The sequence below is a fragment of the Octopus bimaculoides genome, chromosome 11, assembly GCF_046866305.1.
Source record: "Octopus bimaculoides isolate indiv1 chromosome 11, ASM4686630v1, whole genome shotgun sequence".
NCBI lineage: Eukaryota > Metazoa > Mollusca > Cephalopoda > Octopoda > Octopodidae > Octopus > Octopus bimaculoides.
This window is the reverse complement of record NC_142938.1, coordinates 17,728,626-17,752,483: the sequence shown is the minus strand read 5'-3', so window position 1 is coordinate 17,752,483 and position 23,858 is coordinate 17,728,626. Positions and strand designations below refer to the sequence as shown.

The following is a 23,858-nucleotide window of genomic DNA, read 5'->3' as shown; positions in this document are numbered from 1 at the left end:
AACAAGCACACACACGTTTTCTGTACTGTTTTCTTCCATTAGTTTCACACATCAGTTAATATATTAATGTTCTCTCAGCCCATTCATGGTTTTACAGAAGTTAACATTACACAACCAGTGCATCATATTCAACTCATTTCTCTCCAATCTCTGCAGATCTTCCACATTTAATGCTCATAACTAACAATCATACTACATTATACATGCTCAGCACATTTCATGGTAACTGTCTTCAAAGTTCAGGTGTGGTTCACACTGGAGTACAATTCTCATATCTAGGTCAGTACTGCTGCTACATACATGCATGCATGCACAAGCACACACACACATGCATACACAAATTTCCTAAGCTGTACTTTAAAAAAAAAATGGCTATCTATCTAATTACCAAAGACTACCACTGATTTACAGTGTGTCTGTAAGTCATATCTCCTCCTACTCCTTTACCACCACCACCACCACTACTACTACTACTACTACAACAATAGTTTCTATTATCAACTAGTAAACCTGTACACCACCTCTATCAGCCAGCTATTGCTCTTGCCTCCCTTTTCATCATCCCTACTCTGTCTTAACCTTCAAACACCACAAAACGCTCTATCAATCATTCCTGCCCAGATTACAACCCTCGGTAATTCTCTGTCTGCAAACATTCAGACAGAACAACAACTATACCAATCTCACCTATTTGGGAGAGCTTGTGTATGTCATGATCACAGCCTCTCCTCATCCAATGAAATAATAACAAATAAAGCTACCCTTTTTAGAGAGGGAAGCCATTTACAAGAAAGAACATAGTGAAATTCTTTCAATCTCTGATAAAAATTTTACATGGAAACTTCTGACACTGAGCCACAAGAATAAATTCAACTGAATGAAGCTATGTGAAGGAAGATGAAGGTGTTTTGGTCTTACCTGACAATTCCTAGTTGCCCAACTTGATAACCATATCGACTCAGCCAGATGATACGATCAATACTGTTGCTGTCACTCCATAGTCCAGAATGACTCCCAGCATGCAGCATTTCTTTCAAGGTGTCCCAGCATTGTTGCTGCTCCTAGATTTACAATAAAATATAAATAAGAATCATTACAGGTGGAGTGAGAAGGGCTGAAGAAGACCAAAAACTTAAATCTTATTCACAGGTAAATTACAGGTTAGAATGCCTATCTACAGAACTAGATGCATCATGAGTTTAAACAAAATCTAAATAGGTGACAAATTGCAATAATCAAGAATAACACTAAGATGACATTCAAGATTTTGGTACGATGCTTCAAAATACCAGCTATTTTCATCTTGTATCAAGAACATCTTACTCTATAGGTTGGTTTATAAGGCAGTACATTTTACAGGGAGCTTTTTTTCACTCATGTAATTGTATCACTTTTTTTTATCAGTGCAAGTATTAAATATTCAAAGAATGTTTGATATAGCGTAAGATATTAGCTTTGGACTATGTACACATTCAGTACATACTGGATGTTTTTTTTCCATGACATAGCTTTATACAAGGTGTTGAAAGACTATTGTATACTAGAGGAACAAGCAGTGGTGTCATGCTCTAAAAAAAATAAACAACCAACACTAGTGAGGCCATCAAGTAACTTACAAGACAAAGAAAAAGAACCCTCAACTGACTGAAATTGTAATAGAAAGAGAAGTGGTTTCGTACAGGCATTGGGAGACGAAAGTATGATAGAAGAACAGACACTGGTGTCATGCTACAGAGAAGATACATGGCTACTCTGCATTATATAAAAATGGAAGCAGCAGGAAAGAAGATGGTGACAATGAGGTATCAAGGCATGCACCCAAGATACAAGAGAGTTTAAGAGAGAATATGTACAGAAAATTGGGAAGGGCAGGTGGGTAAGTTCACCAGAACATGTGAGGAGACTGACGGATGGCTATCGATGGATGTAGTGAATGATGAACAAGGAAGAAGTGTGATCAATGGTAAATATTAGTAAAGTGGGGAAAGGTGAAAGATATAGGAGTGGCTTAGGAAACAGGGGGGCGGGGGCGGTGATAAAGGGCAGTACAGGAAGGGTAGAGAGTAGAAGTACAATAAACCTGTGGATAGATCAGAAAATAGAGAGATGATGTGCAAGGTGGGAGAGTGAGGGGTGAGAAAGAAAGATAAAGACATGCACAGTGACAGAGATAGCCATCAGAGGTATGAAAGAGTGGGGGGCAAGGTGGGGGTGGTGGTTTTTGATGACAGATATGAGAGGGTGTTAAGGATGAGGTATAATCATAGCAATTCAGATAAAATCACCTCTGGTTCTTTAATACAGAACTTCTCATTTTAAAACTTTTAAATTAAAACTATTTCCGTTTAAAAACTTTAACATCATAATACAAATAAAAAAAGTTAATAAATATTACTAAATCCTGAGCGGTTCGGCAAAAGAGACCGATAGAATAAGTACTAGGTTTACAAAGAATAAGTCCTGGGGTCGATTTGCTTGACTAAAGGCAGTGCTCCAGCATGGCCACAGTCAACTGACTGAAACAAGTAAAAGAGTAAAAGAGTAAATCCCTTCAAATTCTTGATTATTTTCAGAATTAACTGAAACACACGAACAATGTATTTCTTCAGAGATATATTCACAAAATGGTTAAACTATGAAGAAAAACCCTTGAAAATGTAGAAAAATAGAAACAAGAATCTGCTCCCTGGACCTGCACTAACCATCACACCCAATACTTCTTCCCCCAAATGTCTACCAACTGGAATTTCTTTCTTGTCAATGGTTTTCCAACAAGCATAAGTTTGCAACCAAAGGATTCGCAAGATTCATCAGATCTTAGGAATCCTGTGAAGGACTTGAACAGAGTCCCTTTCTCCCAAATGAAACCATAAAAAAATAAACCAAAACAAAGCAAAAAAGCTAAATAAATTTACTCACAGCTTGAATAGCAATATACATGTAACTGTGGATGATGAGAATATTGACAAGGTTGGTTAGAAAACAGGTGAGCTCTATCTGATTTAGCTGGCTCAGATCAATATCCCGGAAGTTGACAGTTTTGTCCAATGTCTTGCTGATACGGGTTGACTTCACTGCCTCTTGTAAACAATCTGCATTGAAACCAGTCTTGCCGCTATGTTTTGGGGACAAATCTAAAGAAAATGGGAGTAAACAATTTGACAATTTAAAAATGAAAAAATAATTTTGAAAGAAAATTTTGGAAAACACATAAAAACTGGCTATAATTTTTGTTGTTCTGGTTATTGTCCCTAAAATATGTAAACGTTATTTCAAAGAGTATCTGACATTTAATCACTTGTTTCATATATATATATATATATATATATATATATATATATATATATATATATATATATATATATATATATATATATATATATATATATATATATATATATATATATATATATATATATATATATATATATATATATATATAGGTGCAGGAGTGGCTGTGTGGTAAGTAGCTTGCTTACCAACCACATAATTCCGGGTTCAGTCCCACTGCGTGGCATCTTGGGCAAGTGTCTCCTACTATAGCCTCGGGTCGACCAAAGCCTTGTGAGTGGATTTGGTAGACGGAAACTGAAAGAAGCCCGTCGTATACATGTATATATATATATATATGTGTGTGTATGTGTTTGTCCCCCCCAATATCGCTTGACAACCGATGCTGGTGTGTTTACGTCCCCATAACTTAGCAGTTCGGCAAAAAGAGACTGATAGAATAAGTACTGGGCTTACAAAGAATAAGTCCTGGGGTCGATTTGCTCGACTAAAGGCGGTGCTCCAGCATGACCACAGTCAAATGACTGAAACAAGTAAAAGTGTAAAAGATATATATATATATATATATATATGTATGTATATACAGTAATGGTGGTGCCCCAATATACCTACAGTTTATAGGCTGAAATGAGTAAAAATAAAAGATACATATAGGTATGGGGTATGACTGTGAGGTTAAGAAGTTCACTTTCCAACCATGCAGTTTCAAGTTCAGTCCCACTACATGGCACTTTGGGCAAGTGTCTTCTACTAAAGCCCCAGGCCAACCAATGGTTTGTAAGTGAATTTTGTAGACAGAATGTTGTGTTAGCAGTGAAATCTCCACAGATTTTCTATAGAATTCAGAGCCAGCATTGCAAGTTACAATGTTTCATATAATTTTTTTGATCACATTGTTTACATAGACATATTTGTCTATGAGACATATTTGTTTATGAAACATTGTAACTTGCAGCACTGGCTCTGAATTCTATAGGAAGTCTATAGAGATAAACTTGAAAGTGATACACACACACACACATTACATGAAAAGATGCAAGCAAGAGAAATAATATTCTCAAGATTATAAAACTAGAAAAGTACAGGACAAGTTATTACACTTGGAAAAGTTCAGGACAGGTTATTTCATTTGGTAAAGTACAGAACAAGAAAATTTTTACTTAAAATATTGCAGCTAAGGATAAAATTTCAAATAAAATATTTAGATCTAGAAAATATTAGCTTTTATTAAAACTAAAAATTTTATCAAAAGTTATTACTTCTATGTATTATTACTTGTTACTTCTATTAAAAATTAAAAATAACTCAAAATATTTTTTGCACGTTAAAAAAATTCATGTTTTTAGTTATTCGTTAATAATTAGAAATTTGAAAACAGGTTATAAAAAATAACAGTAGTATATGATTTCGCAATAAAATTTTCTTGAGTTACTGCCTAAGTTATTGTCAAGTCTTTACATTTTTAGTTTTGACCCAATGCCTATTTTCTACATAAAGAATTTACCTACCATATACTATTCTACTTCGCATAAAACTTTAGCTATATTGGTACTTCTGGCTCTCATTTTGTAAGTATTCTAGTGTGTCAATATTTTAACAAAATGATGGTACTTTTTTTAATTATGATGTTACTTTGTGAATTAAAATCAAATAATTTTTAATATTCAAATTTTATCCTTAGCTGCAATATTTTAAGTGAAAATTTTCTTGTTCTGTACTTTACCAGATGTAATAACTCGTTCTGTACTTTACCAGGTTTATAATCTTAAGAATATCAGACACACCACATGGTAGTATGACCTCATGGTAAGATGCCAGTTGGCAGACTGATGCCTTAGTGTCTTCTAGTGGTGGAAGCTTGAACTACAACAGGCTTGAACCACAGAGAACATTTCCAGTTACTTTTGGGTATCGCTTTGTATATATGCATGTAAGTATTTGTGGGTGTTTTTGTGTTTGTGTTTGTGTCCTCCTCCCCACTACTTGATAATTAGCGTTGGTTTCTTTATGTCTCCATAGGTTAGTGGTTCAGCAAAATGGACCAATAAAATTGTCTTTTTCGCCACACTGCTAAGTTATGGGGACATATACAAACCTACACCAAAATTTAAACGTAAGAAAATTTTAATATTTGATTTAGAATGATAAATAGTAAATGTACAGTAGTAATGCTCAGTTAATGATTACATACCTTTCATAGCGTGAACCAAATTTGTAAGTATTGTCCTTACATCTTTTTCAGCATTATTTGATGATGTTGAAGCACCTTTGTTGTTCAAAACAATCACTCCTCCAAAGGAATTTCCAGAAAGATCTAGAACATTGCAAATTTGCAATAGTTATTTGATAGACTAACAATGAGAATTTCAAATAAAACAAATTAGTAAATATTCAATAAAATCAGGCTAACAAAACAATGACTCTCCCTAGATACATCAAAATACATTTGAACAAAAAAAAAAGCAAAAAACAAAACAAGCACAGGAGCCTTTCAGGATCAGTGCTTTCATGTGGTGAAATGTAGGTAGATAAATTCTATCAAAGATAAGAGACTAACATTTCATAGTTAACATTATTAAATGAGCTGGTACTTGTGAAGATGCGTGACCTAGTGGTTAGGCTGTTGCACTCATGGTCGTTAGTTTGTGGGTTCGATTCCCAGACCAGGCAGTGCATTCTTGAGCAAAACACTTCATTTCACATTGCTCCAGGCCCTCCTTCAATCTGGGGGTATGTTGGCCCACTCGCCTAGCCAGAGGGGTGGTGTCATTTGAAGGCTTAAATGATGCAAAGCGCACTGTGATCAGCAATGTGTAACAACATCTGATAGCCTGGTTGGTCATGTGATCACATGTTACCTATTTCTAACAGCTAGGTACATTATAGAAAACAATGGCCGTTTTATATAAAGTCATCTGCCTGAATATATATACTACTACTACTACTACTACTACTACTACTACATTGGTGGCATCATCATTATCATCATACAATGTCCACTTTTGCATGCTTGAGGGTCACGTGGAATTCAATGAGGCAGATTTTCTATGGCCAGATGCCTTGTCCAACACTAACTCTCACCTGTTACCAAGCAAGATAATGTGGTCAGATATGTCTTCCATGGAAGACTGGAAATGGCAGATGCTCATTTACAAACATTACATTATGTCAAGATAAAGGGTGCATTCCAACACATACACACACAAGATAGACTTCTTTCAATTTCAATCTATCAAATCCACTAATCTACTTATAAGGCTTTAATCGACCCAGTGCTATAGTTGAAGACACAAGCCAAAGGTAATGTGCAGTGGGACTAAGCCTGAACTACATGGTTGTGAAGCAACTTTCTCAACCATGCCTTTCAATAATTTCTCATTTGAGAAATACAGAAATGTAACCTTACATTAAAGGTAAAATAACCAAAGTAGATAAAAGTATAAGTAATATGTGAGAAGCAGTAAAACATTTATCACTTCCATCCTCTCCTCAGTGTTGCTACTCCCACCATCATCACTGCATACAGATGAGAGATTGAAGAAAGAACCAAAATCTTTTTTAAACTCCTAAAATTGATTTGATATTCAAAGATAACACTTACCATGACATGGCAACTTTATTTCACCCGATGACTGATGTTTGCTGAGAATTTTGGGACAGCAGTTGTGGACAATGACATGAGTAAGGTTAAGGCTTAACTCTTCAGCAACTTTCTCGAGTCTGATGAAGAATGGACAAAAGAAAAGAGAAACAGATGAAAATAATTATTTGCAATGTTATTTAAAATGTTGTTATGAAACATCAGATCGGTTCATATTGAACACATTCATTGCTTTAATGTGTTTTTCCATGCTGTGAAGCCCGATATTCTCAGATAAGCTCTTACCATTTTTTCCCCATATTTAACTGTTTAATTAAGTTCTTTTATCCTTCCACCTGGTTCCACATAGAGTTAAGAACATTGTCAGATACATGAAGCTGGTTCATTTGTTCGTTTTATGTTCATTATTCCATGCTAGCTTGGGTTAGAGGATTACACATTACTGAAGCATTGTTTTACACTTAGATGCCCTTCCTGTCATTAACCTTTACCTATTTCTCAAGTAAAAGATTTTATACATTCCCACTTGTTTTTAAAAGTGCAGGAACTACAGAGAGGTTTGTTAGCAAAGAATGTCAACAAAGAATATCACTGTTTTAAGCTCAATTCTTTCATGTGAATACATAATCTAATCACATACATAAATGTGTGTGTGTACGAGGGAGTGCTGAAAAGTTCCTAGCTTTAAGGGTATCACGAAAGGCCTGGTTGGAGGCGGAATCTGAAAGGAGAATATGTTGAATAAAATCATAATTAACTGATCCTCTTGTATTTTCTTTTACCCAAAGCCATGAACATTTCAGCAATCAACCCTCATATATATATATATATATATATTGGGTTGGCGCATAATTATTGCAGCTTGTTTCAACAAATTTTATTCAACAAAAACAATAACAATATTTAACAAGCAAATGGGAAGCAGTAATTGAAGTAGATGGTGAATATGCTCCGGAATAATCATTTAAAGATGATTTTGTTATTTGTTATTGTTTTTGGTGAATAAAATTTGTTGAAAAAAGCCACAATAATTATGCACCAACCCAATATGTGTGTGTGTGTGTGTGTGTGTGTGTGTGTGTGTGTGTGTGTGTGTGTATGTATGAATATACTCACACACACACACATATATAGTTTTATCCACCAATTCCACTCACAGCCATTTCTCAATCCAAGCTGCAGAAGATGATATTTGTCCAAGGTGCCACACAGTGAGATAGAAATTGAGACCACGTGGATACAAAATGAACTTAGTGTCCACAGTCTGTGATTTGGTAACAAAAAAGTTCACTTCAGGTTGATGTGTACAATGCTTGTAGCAAAAATCTGCTTATCATCATCACAGGTCTACAACTTCATGACAAAATTCAATTCCACCAACTGAGATATTTCTCAAGGACAGACATTATTGTACAAATTCTCTCTTCCTGACACCAACAAACCAGCTGTATGTTGTTCATGTGGTTGTGGAAAAATTTTTTTAAAAAAGCAACTTACTTGTGGGGAGGTATTCGTTTGCCAAACATCATTTTTCCAATGGTGATAACTGGACCTTCATCCAAGACTTTGAAGTAATTCCTCATAATAGCAGTTTCTGTTGGGGAAGAAAAAGGGATAATCATAAAGCTGTTTCTAATATTGGCACAAAGCCTGAAATTTTTGAGGAGGGGGCTAGTTGATTATACTGACCCCAGTATTTGACTGGTACTTTATTTTATTGACCTTGGAAAGATGAAAGGCAAAACTGAGTTCAAAGCAGATTTGAACTCAGAACAAATCCTGCAAAGTATTTTTCCAATGCTCTACAAATCTGTCAACCCCACATTATGGATAATGTGTTTTGTTTATTGTTTTCAATTTTTACATCAGAAATCCCTCAGAACTATCATTATCATATTCATTATCATCATTTTAACATCTGCTTTTACATGGTGGCATGGGTTGGATGTCATTCCTGTCACCAACTTTTATTTGCTTTTTCAAAGTAAGATATTTTTTATTCCACTGGTCCTCACAAGATTTATTGCTTACAGATGATGTAAACAAATGCCACAGTTGATTAAATGATATTGATATGAAGACATGCAGAAGCAAACAGGTGCACAAAATTGTTATTTCAATTGGCAGCATGGAAAGTAATGAGGATCTTCGGGAAACTTGAACACAAAGTTACAATAATGAAACTCATTGCTTTATTGACTTCACCATCCAGTAGCAATTGAACCATCAACAGAGCCATGACATAGTTACTCAGTATGCTAGAAATAAGAGACAGCTTTCAATCAGATTACACCCCAGCATTTTAAATAGACAAAACAAACATTGGCCAATGTAGTTCTAGATACATATTTATATAATCATAGCTAGAGCACCTTTGCACAATCTTGGCTGACCTGGGGTTAAACAACAACATATACCTAATAGATCACATCAAATATATGAAGAGTTTCTTTCAATTTCTGTCAACCAAATCCACAAGGTGCTAGGCAGTGGGATTGAACCAAGAACTATTTGGTTGGGAAGCATACTTCTTAACCACACAGCAACACCTATGTCCATAGCAATGTCAGCAGCTTTTTTTTATCAACCAATGAAACTAGGGACAGATGTCATTACTTCTATTGGTAGATACAATAGCATATCAATCAGTGACAGAACAAAGTATTTCGTATTATGGCATTTTAACAATTCTATAATAACAACAACAAGAGAAACAAAACTTACCAGAACTGTTGGGTTCATTATCATTGAGCAGGTTTGCCAGAATCTGTGTGTGCTTGTATAAACTCAACAAATAGTTTTTGTAGTTGGTTATCAAAGAATTAGATGAGATTTGTCTGGAACAGAAGACGTCAGGTTAGAGCAGAAGTCAGCAACTTAATTTTGTAATAGCTCATGTTTGATTGATTCATTATTAATTTTTCTTTTAATATTTGCATATCATATCATACGTATAAACTATATCACCTCTTAATCTCACCATTTCTATTACTGATAATGCTTATATAAGCAAAAATTAAACAAATCTTAACACAAAAGACTATGTAAGAGTCATAAACAGCTCATTGGCTCAAGAATATGGTATATTCAAAAAATTTTTTTTTTAATGGCTCGAGGCCACAGAAATCACATCAGTGACCCACTTGGGGACCAAGGCCCACCCTATTGCTCACCCCTGGATCAGAGATAATGTCTTCAAATCCTTACAGTTGTTGATATATTAGCTAAGATATTAGCAATCAACATAAATATCTTGGTCAGTTTGAAGATACTTTTGTTTTTCTGTATCAGGAAGAAGTGGGTGGATTAATAGAAAGACAGCATGAATAATCATAGAAAATAAGAAAATCTGAAAACAGAGGGAATCAACTTTTTTCCAAATAAATACTCTTCACATAGAGTGTTTTTACATTCAATAATCTTTCATTTGCATCATTATATATATATATATATATATATATATATATATATATATATATATATATATATATATATATATATATATATATATAGCTGAAATTTATAGAAAAACAAAAGACGAAGATAGGTGTATGAACAACAAGCAAGTGTATTAGTTTGACGCTCGGGAAAATGAAAATGTCTATTAAGTTTCGAGCCTACGCTCTTCAACAGAAAGGAATATGAGAAAATAAACAAAGAGAGAATGAAAAAACTTTCACCAGTCCAGTGTGTGTGTGCATATATATATATATATATATATCAGAGTAATTGCGCTAAGCAGTGTTTACGTATAATCACAATTTAGGTAAGTTGAAATATGTTTGTCACATATTTCAACTGCTAAAAGGCAATACAATACAGTTACCGTGGAGAAAAAATCTTTCTTATGGTAAAAAGGTGTGAAAACACCCTGTTCGTTCAGTGTCACCCTCTCTCGGAAATCTCAGATATTGATGTTTCTAATTTATTGACTCTTGTCAATGAGATGTACCTAAGAGAGGCAACCCTGAATGAACTGATAAAGCTTATAGCTTTATATATAATTCAACCAATACATTGACTGATTTGCGCTAGTAGATCACCTGATCGAGAAAAATATCGGAGTAATTGCGCTAAGCAGTGTTTATACATACACACATGCACTCATACACATACATACAAGCAAAGAGGAAGTAAAAATAAATAAAGACAGAGAGACTATGATAAAAAGTGGTGAAAGAGAAAGAAAGATAAACTTTTCCATACCTAGTTAAGAAACTGTAAACTCCAATGTTTTCTCGATGATTCTCCATGGTCATCAGCAGCATCTCAAAGATGGAATAGAGGCCCTCAGAATTCTTCACAGTTTCAGAAGCAATGATATTCTTGTGTTTCCATGAGATCTTTTTTTTCATGACAAAGTACTTTTGGTTCACAAGGAACTGTTCCCAAGTCGACACCACTGCTAACTGTAATGTCTTGTTTGCTTCCAGGTACTGCTTACAGCGCTTTGGAAGAAATGGAAACTCAGAAGACGTCAAGATTGTTTGGATACTGTCAGCAAATACGTTGGCAAGAGCTTTTGATGTTTCAAGCAGAAGACAGGTCTCAACATCGTCTGATAGTTGCACACGCCACTCAAGCATGTCAAGAAAACCAGGGAAACCAAGTATCTAATGGAGGAGATGGGAAATGAAAACAGTAATGATATAACAATATGTAAAAGATATATTATGTATGTCTCTGTATATACATCATCATCATCATCATTTAACGTCTGTTGTCCATGCAGTTTGACTAGGCTGGTACGCTGGAAGGCTGTACCAGACTCCAGTCTGATTTGGTATGGTTTTCTAAGGTTGAATGCCCTTCCTAATGCCAACCACTCTGAGAGTGTTATTGGTGTTTTTACATACCACCAGCATGGGTGCCATTTGTGTGACACCGGGGTGCTCTCACGTGTCACTGGCACGGGTGCCAATTTGCATGACACTGGTATCTACCATGACTGCAATTTTGCTCAACTTGATGGGTCTTCTTCTCAAGCACAACATAATGCCAAAGGTCTCGGTCATTGCCTCTGTGAGGCCCAACACTTGAAAGGAATTCACATACATTTTATCATATCTCAATGGATGCTGAGATTCCACTGACCATGTGTGCTATTTAGAATTTGTTGGTGACTTCCAATAGTTCAGTCAGACACTTAACCCTTCAGCATATAAATTGATTTGTCAAATGTAAAGCTTATTTATTCACATTGTTTTGAATTAATCAAGTTCATTTTTTAGTCTTGAAATTTTTCCAGTATGTGTTTAACAGCTTTAGTATCCAGATTTCTGTGTTATGAAGTGTGAGGTGTTCAGGATTGCAAAGCAGTGTATCAGGGAGAACAGAAATGTGGAAGGTGAGAAATGTGTGTGAATGGATAATGATATCCTTGCACTTAATGACTCAGAGAAGACCAAGGGTTCACTGCCACTGTGTGGCGCCTTGAGAGCATGTATATTCTACTATAGTTTAAGCTCAAACCTTTGAATGGATCTGGTAGACAGGACCAAGAAGAATCCCATCATGTTTGTATATGCATGCATGTGTTTGTGTGTTCCTTTGTCTTGTCATCATCTGATGGTTCTAAACAGTCATCACAATCATACAATCAATGGAGAAATATTACCTTGCTTAGAAACCGATGAGGGTTGCTGAAAGAAGGGCATCTAGTTGTAGAAAAACTGTCTCAATAAGTTGTGTCTAGGCTATGCAAGCATGGAAAAGTGGATGCTAAAACAATGACACACACATACATACAAACACACAGATATATATATATATATATATATATATATATCATCATCGTTTAACGTCCGCTTTCCATGCTAGTATGGGTTGGACGATTTGACTGAGGACTGGTGAAACCAGATGGCTACACCAGGCTCCAATCTGATTTGGCAGAGTTTCTACAGCTGGATGCCCTTCCTAACACCAACCACTCCGAGAGTGTAGTGGGTGCTTTTACATGCCGCTGGCACAAAGGCCAGTCAGCCGGTACTGGCAATGGCCACGCTCAAAATGGTGTATTTTATGTGCCACCTGCACAAGAGCCAGTCCAGGGGCACTGGCAATGATCTCACTCGAAAATCCTTACACATGCCACGGGCACAAGTGCCAGAAAGGCGAGACGCTGGGCACATATATATATATATATATATATATATATATATATATATATATATATATATATATATATCAAGAAGTTTTGCATTAAAGAAATCAGGGATGATCTCAGGTGCATTGGTATTGAAAGGTTTAACTACATTATAGTTTCTTATTACTTGCAAAAAAAGGAGAAAAAAAAAAAGAAAAATGGCCAAGAAAGAACAAAGAGTAAAAGAAGATGGCACAAACCTTGCACTCTTTTGATGGCCTAAAATCAAAATTCATGTCCTTATTCGACAAACCAGATGAGGTGCGTTTCTTGGCATGCATATGTGCTTTGATAGACTCCAGAATCATGCTAGATGTGTCATAGGTCTTGCAGGCACTGCATGCTAGATCAAAGAGTATCATAGCTGATAAATTATCAGCACTGAAAAAGGCAGAATAGTTTGGCACCAAACTAGCAATGTTCTGTGGTGTGGGAAGATGAGGATATACAGAGATGGAGAGCAATTCAGCAGCACATGAAGAAATAGTGGCAGTTGCAACACCAGCAGCAGCAACACTAGCAAGTTGTTTCATTGAGTCTTTTGAGGTAGATGTGAAGTCTGACAAGGAGAGGTTATGGGCCTGCTTGCAGTAGGCTTGTATTTGGTTCACAGCTTTGAGGAAGGCTTCTAGGAAAGTTACTTCAGCAACTTCTGCAGAGTCCTCCATCTTGAACAACTAGTAAACAAAAAAATTGCATTACAAAGAAATAAGAATAAATATTCTTTAAAAAAAAATCACCATGGCAAAGTTATGAAAATGACTGAAATAATGATAATGAGTATGCATGCATGCTTGTGTGTATACATACATACATACATGCATGCATACATACATATATGCATACATACATACGCACACAATAGTATCAAACATTGAGAATTAGTTCTCAACACTGCATTTAGTGGATAAATATATATATATATATTTCATGTACATTTCCACAATTCTTCACGCAATTCCCTTGATAGTGCCGGTAATCATCTCTATTTCGGTTGCTTTGTTAATCCATGAATAAAGCATATGCATATGTGTCTGTGTGGTGATGAACTATAACCTCAGTCACTGCCACAAGAATACATGGAACTCTTTACTAATCTAAGCAATATGGTTAGCCTGGTGTACTAACAGAGAGATAAAGTATTTTGCCTGGATTGATAATCCCTCACTAACAACTCTGTATATATGTGTGTGTGTATTTATATATCTTAACTTCTACTTACTTTGATGACTTGGTGGGCTTCAATGAACTTTCCTTGTTTCAGGCATTTCACAAGTAATGCTCGGTTGGAAAGAAGCATGTCTTGAATGATGCCTGACGAAAGGCGTCGACTGACAGAAGCCACAGAGGACATGCTGGGTGTACGTGACCGGGAACGAGGTTTCTTTAATATTTTCTTTGATGAAGGCAATGCAGTAGCAGAGGAGGATTTCATATAGCTAGCACCTTCACTGCAGATTCCTGGAGAATCCCACACTTCACCATCTTCTCCAGCTACAGGAAAAACAAAAACATATTATTGTTATTATTATTATTATTATTATTATTATTATCATTATTATTACCATCATTGAGTTCAAATATTACCTAGATTAACTTTACCTTTCATCACTCTGGGGTTGTTGTAATCGACTAACCCTGTCTCCTAAAATTTCAGGCCTTGTGCCTCTAGTAAATAGGATTATTATTATTATTATTATTATTATTATTATCCTTTCGGGGTGATAAATTGAGTACCAGTGAAACACTGGGGTCAATATAATTGACTAACCACCCCACCCACAAAATTTCAGGCCTTGTGCTTATAATAGTATAATAGAAATTATTATTATTATTATTATTATTAAGTCTACCACCCAAGAATATTTGACTATAAGAGACAAACTTATAAAGTCTGCTGAAAATTAAATCCAACCATAATTCTATACTTGGACACAGTCACAGTTTACAGAGCAATAGAATCTGCGGCTCCCTAATTTCATTGACAATAGTCTTATAATAGAAACAACCAGTAAGTCCTTAATTTCAATGATAAAAGTCTACTCACATGTTAGGGAAATCTCTGATAAACTGGACATTTTGTTGCTTTTCTTTGACATGGCACAATCACTAAAACGTATACTTTCATCACAGATGGAGTCAACAGAAGGATTGTACACATGCAGCAAGACCTTACCGACCTCTCGTGGTATTTGGTCATTGCAGACAAGCTGAAACCTCCACTGGGCTTCACTGACAACTTGTGACAGTTTGGAGATGCGACTTTTCAGAGATGACTGGTTGATGCTCATTGGCAGAATGAGTGGTAGGTTCTCCTCAAGGTCGAGAATATTCAAATTCTCTTCTTTCATCACAGTTGTGTTTGATAATTGGAAATTTGTTGCATTCAAAGTCTGTAAGCTTTCTTGTAACAAATCCAGAATATCTCGTACAAGGTATTCGTTGGTCAAAAGACCAATTTGTAATGGCTTACCAAACTGGGAAGAGACTTTTGTATTAGAATTACGGTTTTCAGTTTTCAAGTCCATACTAAAACGAGAAATTCTTATTTCTGCTTCTTTTATGTGTGATTCTTGGCGCTGGGGCAATGGCTTTTTAACTTCAACAACTGGCTCTGAAACCTCAGTCTTGCTTTCTTCTATCTTAGGTAATTCTTCAGGTGAGTACTCTACAAATGGGACATCATATTCAATACTTTCAGCAGCCCCAAGAGGCAATGATCCAATATCACGGCTTGCTTCAGACGTATGTGTTATTTCAGACAAGACAGATTCCTCTTCAGATTGGATACTGATGTTCATCAGGTTCTCGTTGCTGTCATGTACACTTTGCTTCTCATCACTGTCATCCGTGTCATCAGTCTCGGTAGTAAAGAAAGAGTCTTGAAGTTCTCGGTGGCTGACAAACAATAAAGAGAAGACATTTTCCAGAATCTCGACGCGGTAAGCCAGAGGATAAAGCTGTCGCAGATGGTTTTTGGCATTCTGAAGTTTTTGCAAGACATTCTTGTTGTAGAGTTGTTGGATATCACCAGCAGTAAAGTCAGAATTCCACACGGGTAGATAGCCTGAAGTCCGTTCACCAGCAGCGGAAGAGAGGCGACTGCCACTCTCACTAGCATCACTCAGTGTACTGTCTTTGCTCCAGCTGTGATTGTGGGAGGAACTCTGGATGTTGTAATATGTGGGGTTCATCAGCCTGGAGTGGGCATGCAGGGCTCCATACAAAATGGCATCCTGCACATTCTTTAAGATGCAGAAACTGCGATAGAGAGCAACATCTCGTTCTTGCTCAATTCCGATAGGTTCTTCTTCGGAGTCAGCGTCTTGTTCAAGATCTTCAAACCTCACAGTTTTTACTTTCTTTTCATCAGTGGCTGAAGAAAGAAAGAAAATTAATGAGAGAAAACAAAAACAAAAGAGAGACAGATGACTGAAAAAAAGGAAGGTTCAAAAGACAAAGAGAGAGAAGAATGAATAGTACAGACCAAACAGATGGTGAGAAGAGCAGATGAATGGAAGGGTAGATGTAGAGATAGATGGCAGGGCAGATATAGAGATGAGCGGGTGTAAGACATGGTTGGAAGGATAGATATGCAGATGGATAGATAGAGAGGAAGAAGGAAGACTAGCTAGATAAATATATGAAAAGGTGGGTGGATATTTAGGTAGAGAGATAGATAGATAGATAGACAGATGTTGGTTGGCACTCCGTCAGTTATGACGTCGAGGGTTCCAGTTGATCCGATCAACGGAACAGCCTGCTCCTGAAATTAACGTGCAAGTGGCTGAGCACTCCACAGACACGTGTACCCTTAACGTAGTTCTCGGGGATATTCAGCGTGACACAGTGTGACAAGGCTGACCCCTTTGAATTACAGGCACAACAGAAACAGGAAGTAAGAGTGAGAGAAAGTTGTTGTGGAAGAGTACAGCAGGGTTCGCCACCATCCCCTGCGGGAGCCTCGTGGAGCTTTTAGGTGTTTTCGCTCAATAAACACTCACAACGCCCGGTCTGGGAATCGAAACCATGATCCTATGACCGCGAGTCCGCTATCCTAACCACTGGGCCATTGCGCCTCCGCAGACAGATAGATAGATACATATATTCAGACAGACAGACAGACAGACAGACAGACACACACACACACAGATTACTCCATTAAAATAGCTAACAAATGAACAGTGGCAATGTCAGGTAGAGAGAACTCTTTAAATTCATTGTAGACATGACAACCTCTCCAGTGCTGGTGGCATGATAAAATGCACCTAGTATACTCTGGGAAGTAACTGAGATTAAGAGGTGCATCCAACTATAGAAACTATGGCAAAGATGGAAGATACAAGTGTGATGTAATCCTCCAACCCATCTAGGAAAATTTACTCAGACTATGACAACCCCTTCAACCCATACCAGCATGTAAAATGATGGTGATGATGATGATAAATGGATAAGTACGTACATAGACAGGTAGATATACAGAAATACAGCTACATAGATATGCTGATGTATGGGCAGATAATTACACATAAATAGAGGTGTGGAGAGAGAGATGAAGAAAAAGAGTCAGACAGTGAAAGAAAGAATTTTGAATGCAAAAATATTAAAAAAATGAAAAATTACATAATTAAATAAAGCATATGTAAAGGGATAAAATGTGAAAATATCTAACATTCTGTATAAAATTTGAAATATTTTCCATGGAAAGGTAAACAAATATGCCAGATTCGTATGTGATGACTAGCAGCTTTTAACTGTTTACACCCATTTGTTCATGTTATCATGGGTGGGATCAATTTTGTTTGAGCAATTGTTTTTACAACTGGATATTGCTGCTTCTCTACCTCCTCCTGCTAAGTACATGTCTGTTGTTGTTGAGCACCTAGTTAGCCCTGATCAAGCAAAGCTAAGATAGAAAACATTCTAATAATGACCATTCTGACTTGACTACATTGTTTAATGTGTCCTCTCTCTTTTTTTAAGACAGCAATATGTGATTTGAGGAAGACTTGATTGCTATTTCAAGCAGGTCATGCAGCTGTATAGAAATTCTGCCATATGAAGTAGGGGAACAGGGGAATATGTTTTGACAGTCACCGTGCCGGTGGCACATAAAAGCACCCACTACACTCTCGGAGTGGTTGGCATTAGGAAGGGCCACTTGACCAGGGATGACCTGGGGTTTAACAACAACTGGCCAAACAACCAACAAAAAGAAAGCAAGTACAAGTGTTACCTGGAGTTTTGGTGAGAGAAACCTTCTGTAACAGGTCTAAAACTTCATGTTCTCTGAGAGAAGCGAGGCGTGTAGCTTGCTGCAGGACATAGAGCATTGAGTGGTTGACTAGTCCTTGGAAGATGTTTGTTGCTTGGCAATGTGGGTTGATGTTAGTTTCTTTGCCATCAGTAACATGGACCAAGGATCTGCAATAAATGAAGAAAGAAGATATAAAATAACATGAATACAATGACTGTGAGGTTAAAGTTCTGGATGACTGGTCACATGGTTATGAGTTCAAAAGTTACTTTCACTTAAGGGAGCTCCTTATGAGTCCAAAAGTTACCTTCACTTAATGGTCACTTATCCTGCAAAAAATCACAGCTCACTGTCTCAGAATAAAGGAAGAACACATCAGATAATGTAGTCCAGATACTTATAAAGAAATGCAATGGTCATAACTAGAATGTGTTTAGGACTGACCTGGGGTTAAAAAACTACACTAATTCAAGCCAATGAGAGAGCCTCTACATGGTGACTGGAATTGCTAAAAACAGCTGCTCAAATTGTCCTCACACTACATTCTACTATATTACAAAAACCAAAGGAGACAGCAGAAAATGTATTCATACAAAAAAACTATAGATAGAAAAGGAGTGAGGTAGTATAGTTGGAATGACTTTGCTGTTTGTCATGGCTGAGCTGGTATTAAACTATAACTACCTAAATATTTTACCCCTCAGTCAACATCATAATTTTTTTCTTTAACACTCTATATGTTCTGAAGCCATTATCATTTTAACATGGAGTGTTCTGGAAGACAACTAAAGCTATGAGAGTTATCTTTTTAGATTGTTTGACAGATTTCACCAGTTATACATTTGGCATACAACTAATAACATTTTTACTTTAAAATGTTTAAATTTTTTAAAGTAATTGTGTACAATAGCAAAATTGGGTCATCCCATAAATAATGTAGATTTTTTATACTTCTTTTTATACTTTCAAAATTAAGATAAATTAAGTTCGTTTTTAATCTAAAATATACTCTCCATTTTCTACAATGCTCTTCCATTCATCTGGTAGATTTGCAAGGCCCTTCTTCCAAAATCCACTTGCTCATGATGAAAAATGCTCCTCCAGTACTGTTCTGACTTTGTCTACAGAATTGATATTTTTTCTGTCCAAATGATTTTGAAGACTGTGGAATAAATAATAATCAGATGGGGCAGTGTCTGGCGAATATGGTGGGCATGGCATTGTTTCCCATTCAAACTGCTCCAGCCTTTGGAATGTCATCCTCGCTATATATGGTCAAGCATTATCCTGATGGAAGAACACCTTTCATCTTGAAACCAAAGTTGGTCATTTTTCTTCTAGCACTGACTTAAGCCGCTCAAGCCACTCAAAGTAGATCTCCTTTGTTATCATTTGGTTTGGGTTCAAATGTTCAGAGTGGACGAAACCTTTCATATCCCACCAAACAAATAACAATACCATACGTGGGTGAAGACTTTCTTCAGCCTGGGGTGCCACTGTTTCTCCTTTCCCTACCCACTGTCTTCAGCACTTGACATTTTTATAGAGAACCCATTTCTTGTTGCCAGTCACTATTCAGTCTAAAAAAGATTCATTTGTGAGACGTGACAGCAAAGAAGGGCATATATTCACTCCTTGCATACAATTAGACTCAGAAAGTTTGTCAGGAACTGATTGACTCAATTTGCTGACTTTTCTAATGGCATGCAGGTGTTGATGAATGGTTCATTGACCAAATCCAAGTTTCTCTGCTAGTTCCTGACTGGCTCCTGTGCCAGTAGCATGTAAAAAGCACCATCCGAACATGGCTGATGCCAGTGCCACCTGACTGGCTCCCATGCCAGTGGCACGTAAAAAGCACCCACTACACTCTCGGAGTGGTTGGCATTAGGAAGGACATCCAGCTGTAGAAACATTGCCAGATCAAATTGGTGTAGCCTCTTGGCTTGCTAGTCCCCAGTCAAACCATTCAACCCATGCCAGCATGGAAAACGGACATTAAACGATGATGATGATGATATATAAAACAATTATAAAGTGGTGCTTCTTTCATTGGCTGAACGATACAGGTAAGATGGCAATAAAACAGAAAGCAATAAATATATTTAAAAAATTAAAATAAAAAGAATAAAAAGCAATGAAATATAGAAGCCTTTTCTATTCTCTTCCCACTCCACAATTCCCTCGTATTATTCCTCCTTGCTCAAATTTCGTCACTGACCACTAACTTCCAACAGTCCAAATTAGATACAAACCACATTAACCTTTTGTCGCCATATTTCTGTTGAGATGATCTGTGTTTCTTTCAATTAATTTTAAATATGACAAAGAATTTAGTAAAATAACTTCGTTATCATTAAGCTAATGTTAGGAACATAAATTGTGACTAAGATTTGGCGGAAGATTTTAATTCAGAACTTTTGAAAACAAGACATTTGTACTACAGAGCAAGAGGCAGTTTCAGCTGGGTTGGTAGCAAAAGGGTTAAACTGTTTCCAAATATTCTTTGGCTTAAGAGAGCTGTCTGGAAAGGACATAAGTGCTGAATACCCTTCAAACCAAGCAGCCTCTATGCGACCACTCCTAAATAAATAGCAATCAACTTCCCTGAAAACTCACCCTCCTGTCTTAAAAAGGACACATAATTAAACTTTAAATACACTATGTCTGAAAACAACAGGATGTTTCTACTTGTGGTGGTTATTTGTCAACAACTGCCTGCCACTTGTAAATTCACATCAATGATACACTTTCACAAATTTCGAAAAATACAACTTTCAACTGCTTCCTTTGTTTGCCTTATATGCATTTCATTTCATTCAGCTGAGAGTAATTCAATTATTTTAGCAACTAGTTGCTAAAATGGAGTTATACTTATATATATATGTATATATATATATATATATATATATATATATATATATATATATATTAAATTCAAATTACGACAAACGTAAATAAACGAACGAAGTTTGCTTTTAGAAGCGTTGAGATGTCTTTTAGAAAGTTAAAGAAGTGATTTTAAATTCTCAATCGCAGAATAATGCTAATAATATAGCCTAGCTAGCCACCTACACTTTTCTCTGCAAAATAGGGGTAGTTTATCCTGTTCAGGCTATATTATTAGCATTATTCTGCGATTGAGAATTTAAAATCACTTCTTTAATTTTATATATATATATATATATGTATATATATGTATATATTTATAAAATTTAATAAATGGAGTTATACATGGGGCTTGCTCTTTATCCTATTGTATCTCTATATCATTTTTACCTTTCAGATGAGAGATGAACTGAATCCGAGCAAAATGAAGACCAAGCCCCATGTATAACTCCATTTATTAAATTTTATAAATATATACATACATATATATATATATTTATATATATATATAGCCTGGGCAAAGTTTAGAGAGCTCTTACCCCTGCTGGCGACAAAGGGACTCTCACTCAGAGTAAAAGGCAGACTGTATGACGCATGCGTACGAACAGCCATGCTACATGGCAGTGAAACATGGGCTGTAACTGCTGAGGACATACGTAAGCTCGCAAGGAATGAAGCCAGTATGCTCCGTTGGATGTGTAATGTCAATGTGAATACCCGTCAGAGTGTAAGTATCTTGAGAGAAAAGCTGAACATTAGAAGCATCAGTTGTGGTGTGCAAGAGAGACGATTGCGCTGGTATGGACATGTGGTGAGAATGGATGAGGATAGCTGCGTGAAAAAGTGCCACACCCTAACAGTTGAGGGAACCCGTGGAAGAGGTAGGCCCAGGAAGACCTGGGCTGAGGTGGTGAGGCAAGACCTTCGTACATTGGGCCTCACCGAGGCGATGACTACTGACCGAGACCTTTGGAAATGTGCTGTGCGTGAGAAGACCCGGCAAGCCAAGTAAGATCGTTGCCAGTGCCCCTGGACTGGTTCTTGTGCGGGTGGCACATGAGATGCACCATTTTGAGCGTGGCCGTTGCCAGTACCGCCTGACTGGCTCCCGTAGGATTTTCGAGCAAGATCGTTGCCAGTGCCCCTGGACTGGCTTGTGCGGGTGGCACATAAAAGACACCATTTCGAGCGTGGCCGTTTTCGTGCGGGTGACACGTAAAAGCACCCACTACACTCTCTGAGTGGTTGGCGTTAGGAAGGGCATCCAGCTGTAGAAACTCTGCCAAATTAGACTGGAGCCTGGTGTTGCCATCCGGTTTCACCAGTCCTCAGTCAAATCGTCCAACCCATGCTAGCATGGAAAGCGGACGTTAAACGATGATGATGATGATGATGATGATGATAAATACATATATAAGTATAACTCCATTTATTAAATTTTATAAATATATATATATATATATAAATACATGTATAAGTATAACTCCATTTATTAAATTTTATATATATATATATATATATACTGAAGGACTGCTATTTCCAGGAAAGCATGGGAATATAGATGTAAGAGATTTCAAAATATAAATACACACACAAAATATATGTGCACACAATATGTACAAAAGTTATATGAACCTTGCAACATATGTGCTAATGAAAGAGCCTCTAATATTCATTTAATCTGCTAAAAATAGCAAACAAAACACTTCTCTATGGATGGTCAAGGCTAGAACTGACTCGGGGTTAAACAGCTACAACAACCCTGCAACAGTTCAAAGATTTTCCCCTTATGTAAGCAAGACTCATAAGGCCACTACTCTGCATTGGTAAATTAATAAATTAAGAACAAAAACAGAAAAAAATTAAAGAATTATAAAAAAATGCCAAACACCAACCTGGATTTTTCCAAACACCAGCGAATCAGATTTATCTGATGTTGAAGTTTTTGGCAGCCCTTGTCCAATGCTGGGTGCTGACATGGTGTCTGTAGAACAGAGTTACAAAACAACATAGAAAAATTAAATTCTACCTTTGTCTCAAAGCAGTTTTGCAATTTCTATGGTATTTTTTAAACCAACATGTTCTCTCATAAAATAATATTCCTTAAAATTGTTTGAGAAAAAATTTTTTTAATATTTTTCATAATTAATTTCTATCCACTTCAGCATCCAAAAAGACAAACATTAAGAATCTAAAAATAATAAAAACAATTCTTTCTACTATAGGTACAGAGTGAGGGGGTGGGGGTGGGGTAGTCGATTACTTCATCCCCAGAGCCTGACTGGTACTTATTTTATTGATCCCGAAAATATTAAAGGCAAAGTTGATCTCAGCAGAATCTGAACTTAAAAATAGTATCAAGCATTTTGTTGGGTACAGTCATGATTCTACCAGCTTGCTACCTTAATAGTATTAGTAAGAATAATAATCCTAGTACAAAACCTGAAATTTTGATGGGGGGGGAGAGGGGATGAGTTGATTACATCAACCCCAGTGCTCAACTAGTCCTTATTTTATCAACCCTGAAAGGATGAAAGGTAAAGTTGCCCTCAGCAGAATTTGAAGACACCACCATTTCGAGCGTGGCCGTTGCCAGTGCCGCCTGGCTGGCCTTCGTGCGGGTGACACGTAAAAGCACCCACTACACTCTCTGAGTGGTTGGCGTTAGGAAGGGC

General features: G+C 36.7%; 1 protein-coding gene across 4 annotated transcripts in view; it reads right to left on the bottom strand.

The window, feature by feature from the left end:
• LOC106867460 (uncharacterized) overlaps window positions 1-23,858 on the bottom strand; it is a 97,018-nt gene that overhangs the window by 54,531 nt on the left and 18,629 nt on the right. For all 4 annotated transcript variants that reach the window (XR_016243604.1, XR_016243605.1, XM_089359580.1 and 1 more), the window contains exons 6-17: window positions 23,079-23,167; window positions 18,274-18,461; window positions 15,085-16,413; window positions 14,260-14,531; window positions 13,238-13,714; window positions 11,099-11,505; window positions 9,617-9,729; window positions 8,390-8,486; window positions 6,893-7,011; window positions 5,483-5,605; window positions 2,920-3,134; window positions 919-1,061 (exon numbers count right to left, since the gene is read on the bottom strand). Coding sequence is in view for 2 of the 4 variants with exons in the window: in XM_089359580.1 (XP_089215706.1) it covers window positions 919-1,061; window positions 2,920-3,134; window positions 5,483-5,605; window positions 6,893-7,011; window positions 8,390-8,486; window positions 9,617-9,729; window positions 11,099-11,505; window positions 13,238-13,714; window positions 14,260-14,531; window positions 15,085-16,413; window positions 18,274-18,461; window positions 23,079-23,167 (3,572 nt within the window). In the remaining 2 variants the exon portion in view is untranslated. The remainder of the gene's footprint in view (window positions 1-918; window positions 1,062-2,919; window positions 3,135-5,482; window positions 5,606-6,892; window positions 7,012-8,389; window positions 8,487-9,616; window positions 9,730-11,098; window positions 11,506-13,237; window positions 13,715-14,259; window positions 14,532-15,084; window positions 16,414-18,273; window positions 18,462-23,078; window positions 23,168-23,858) is intronic.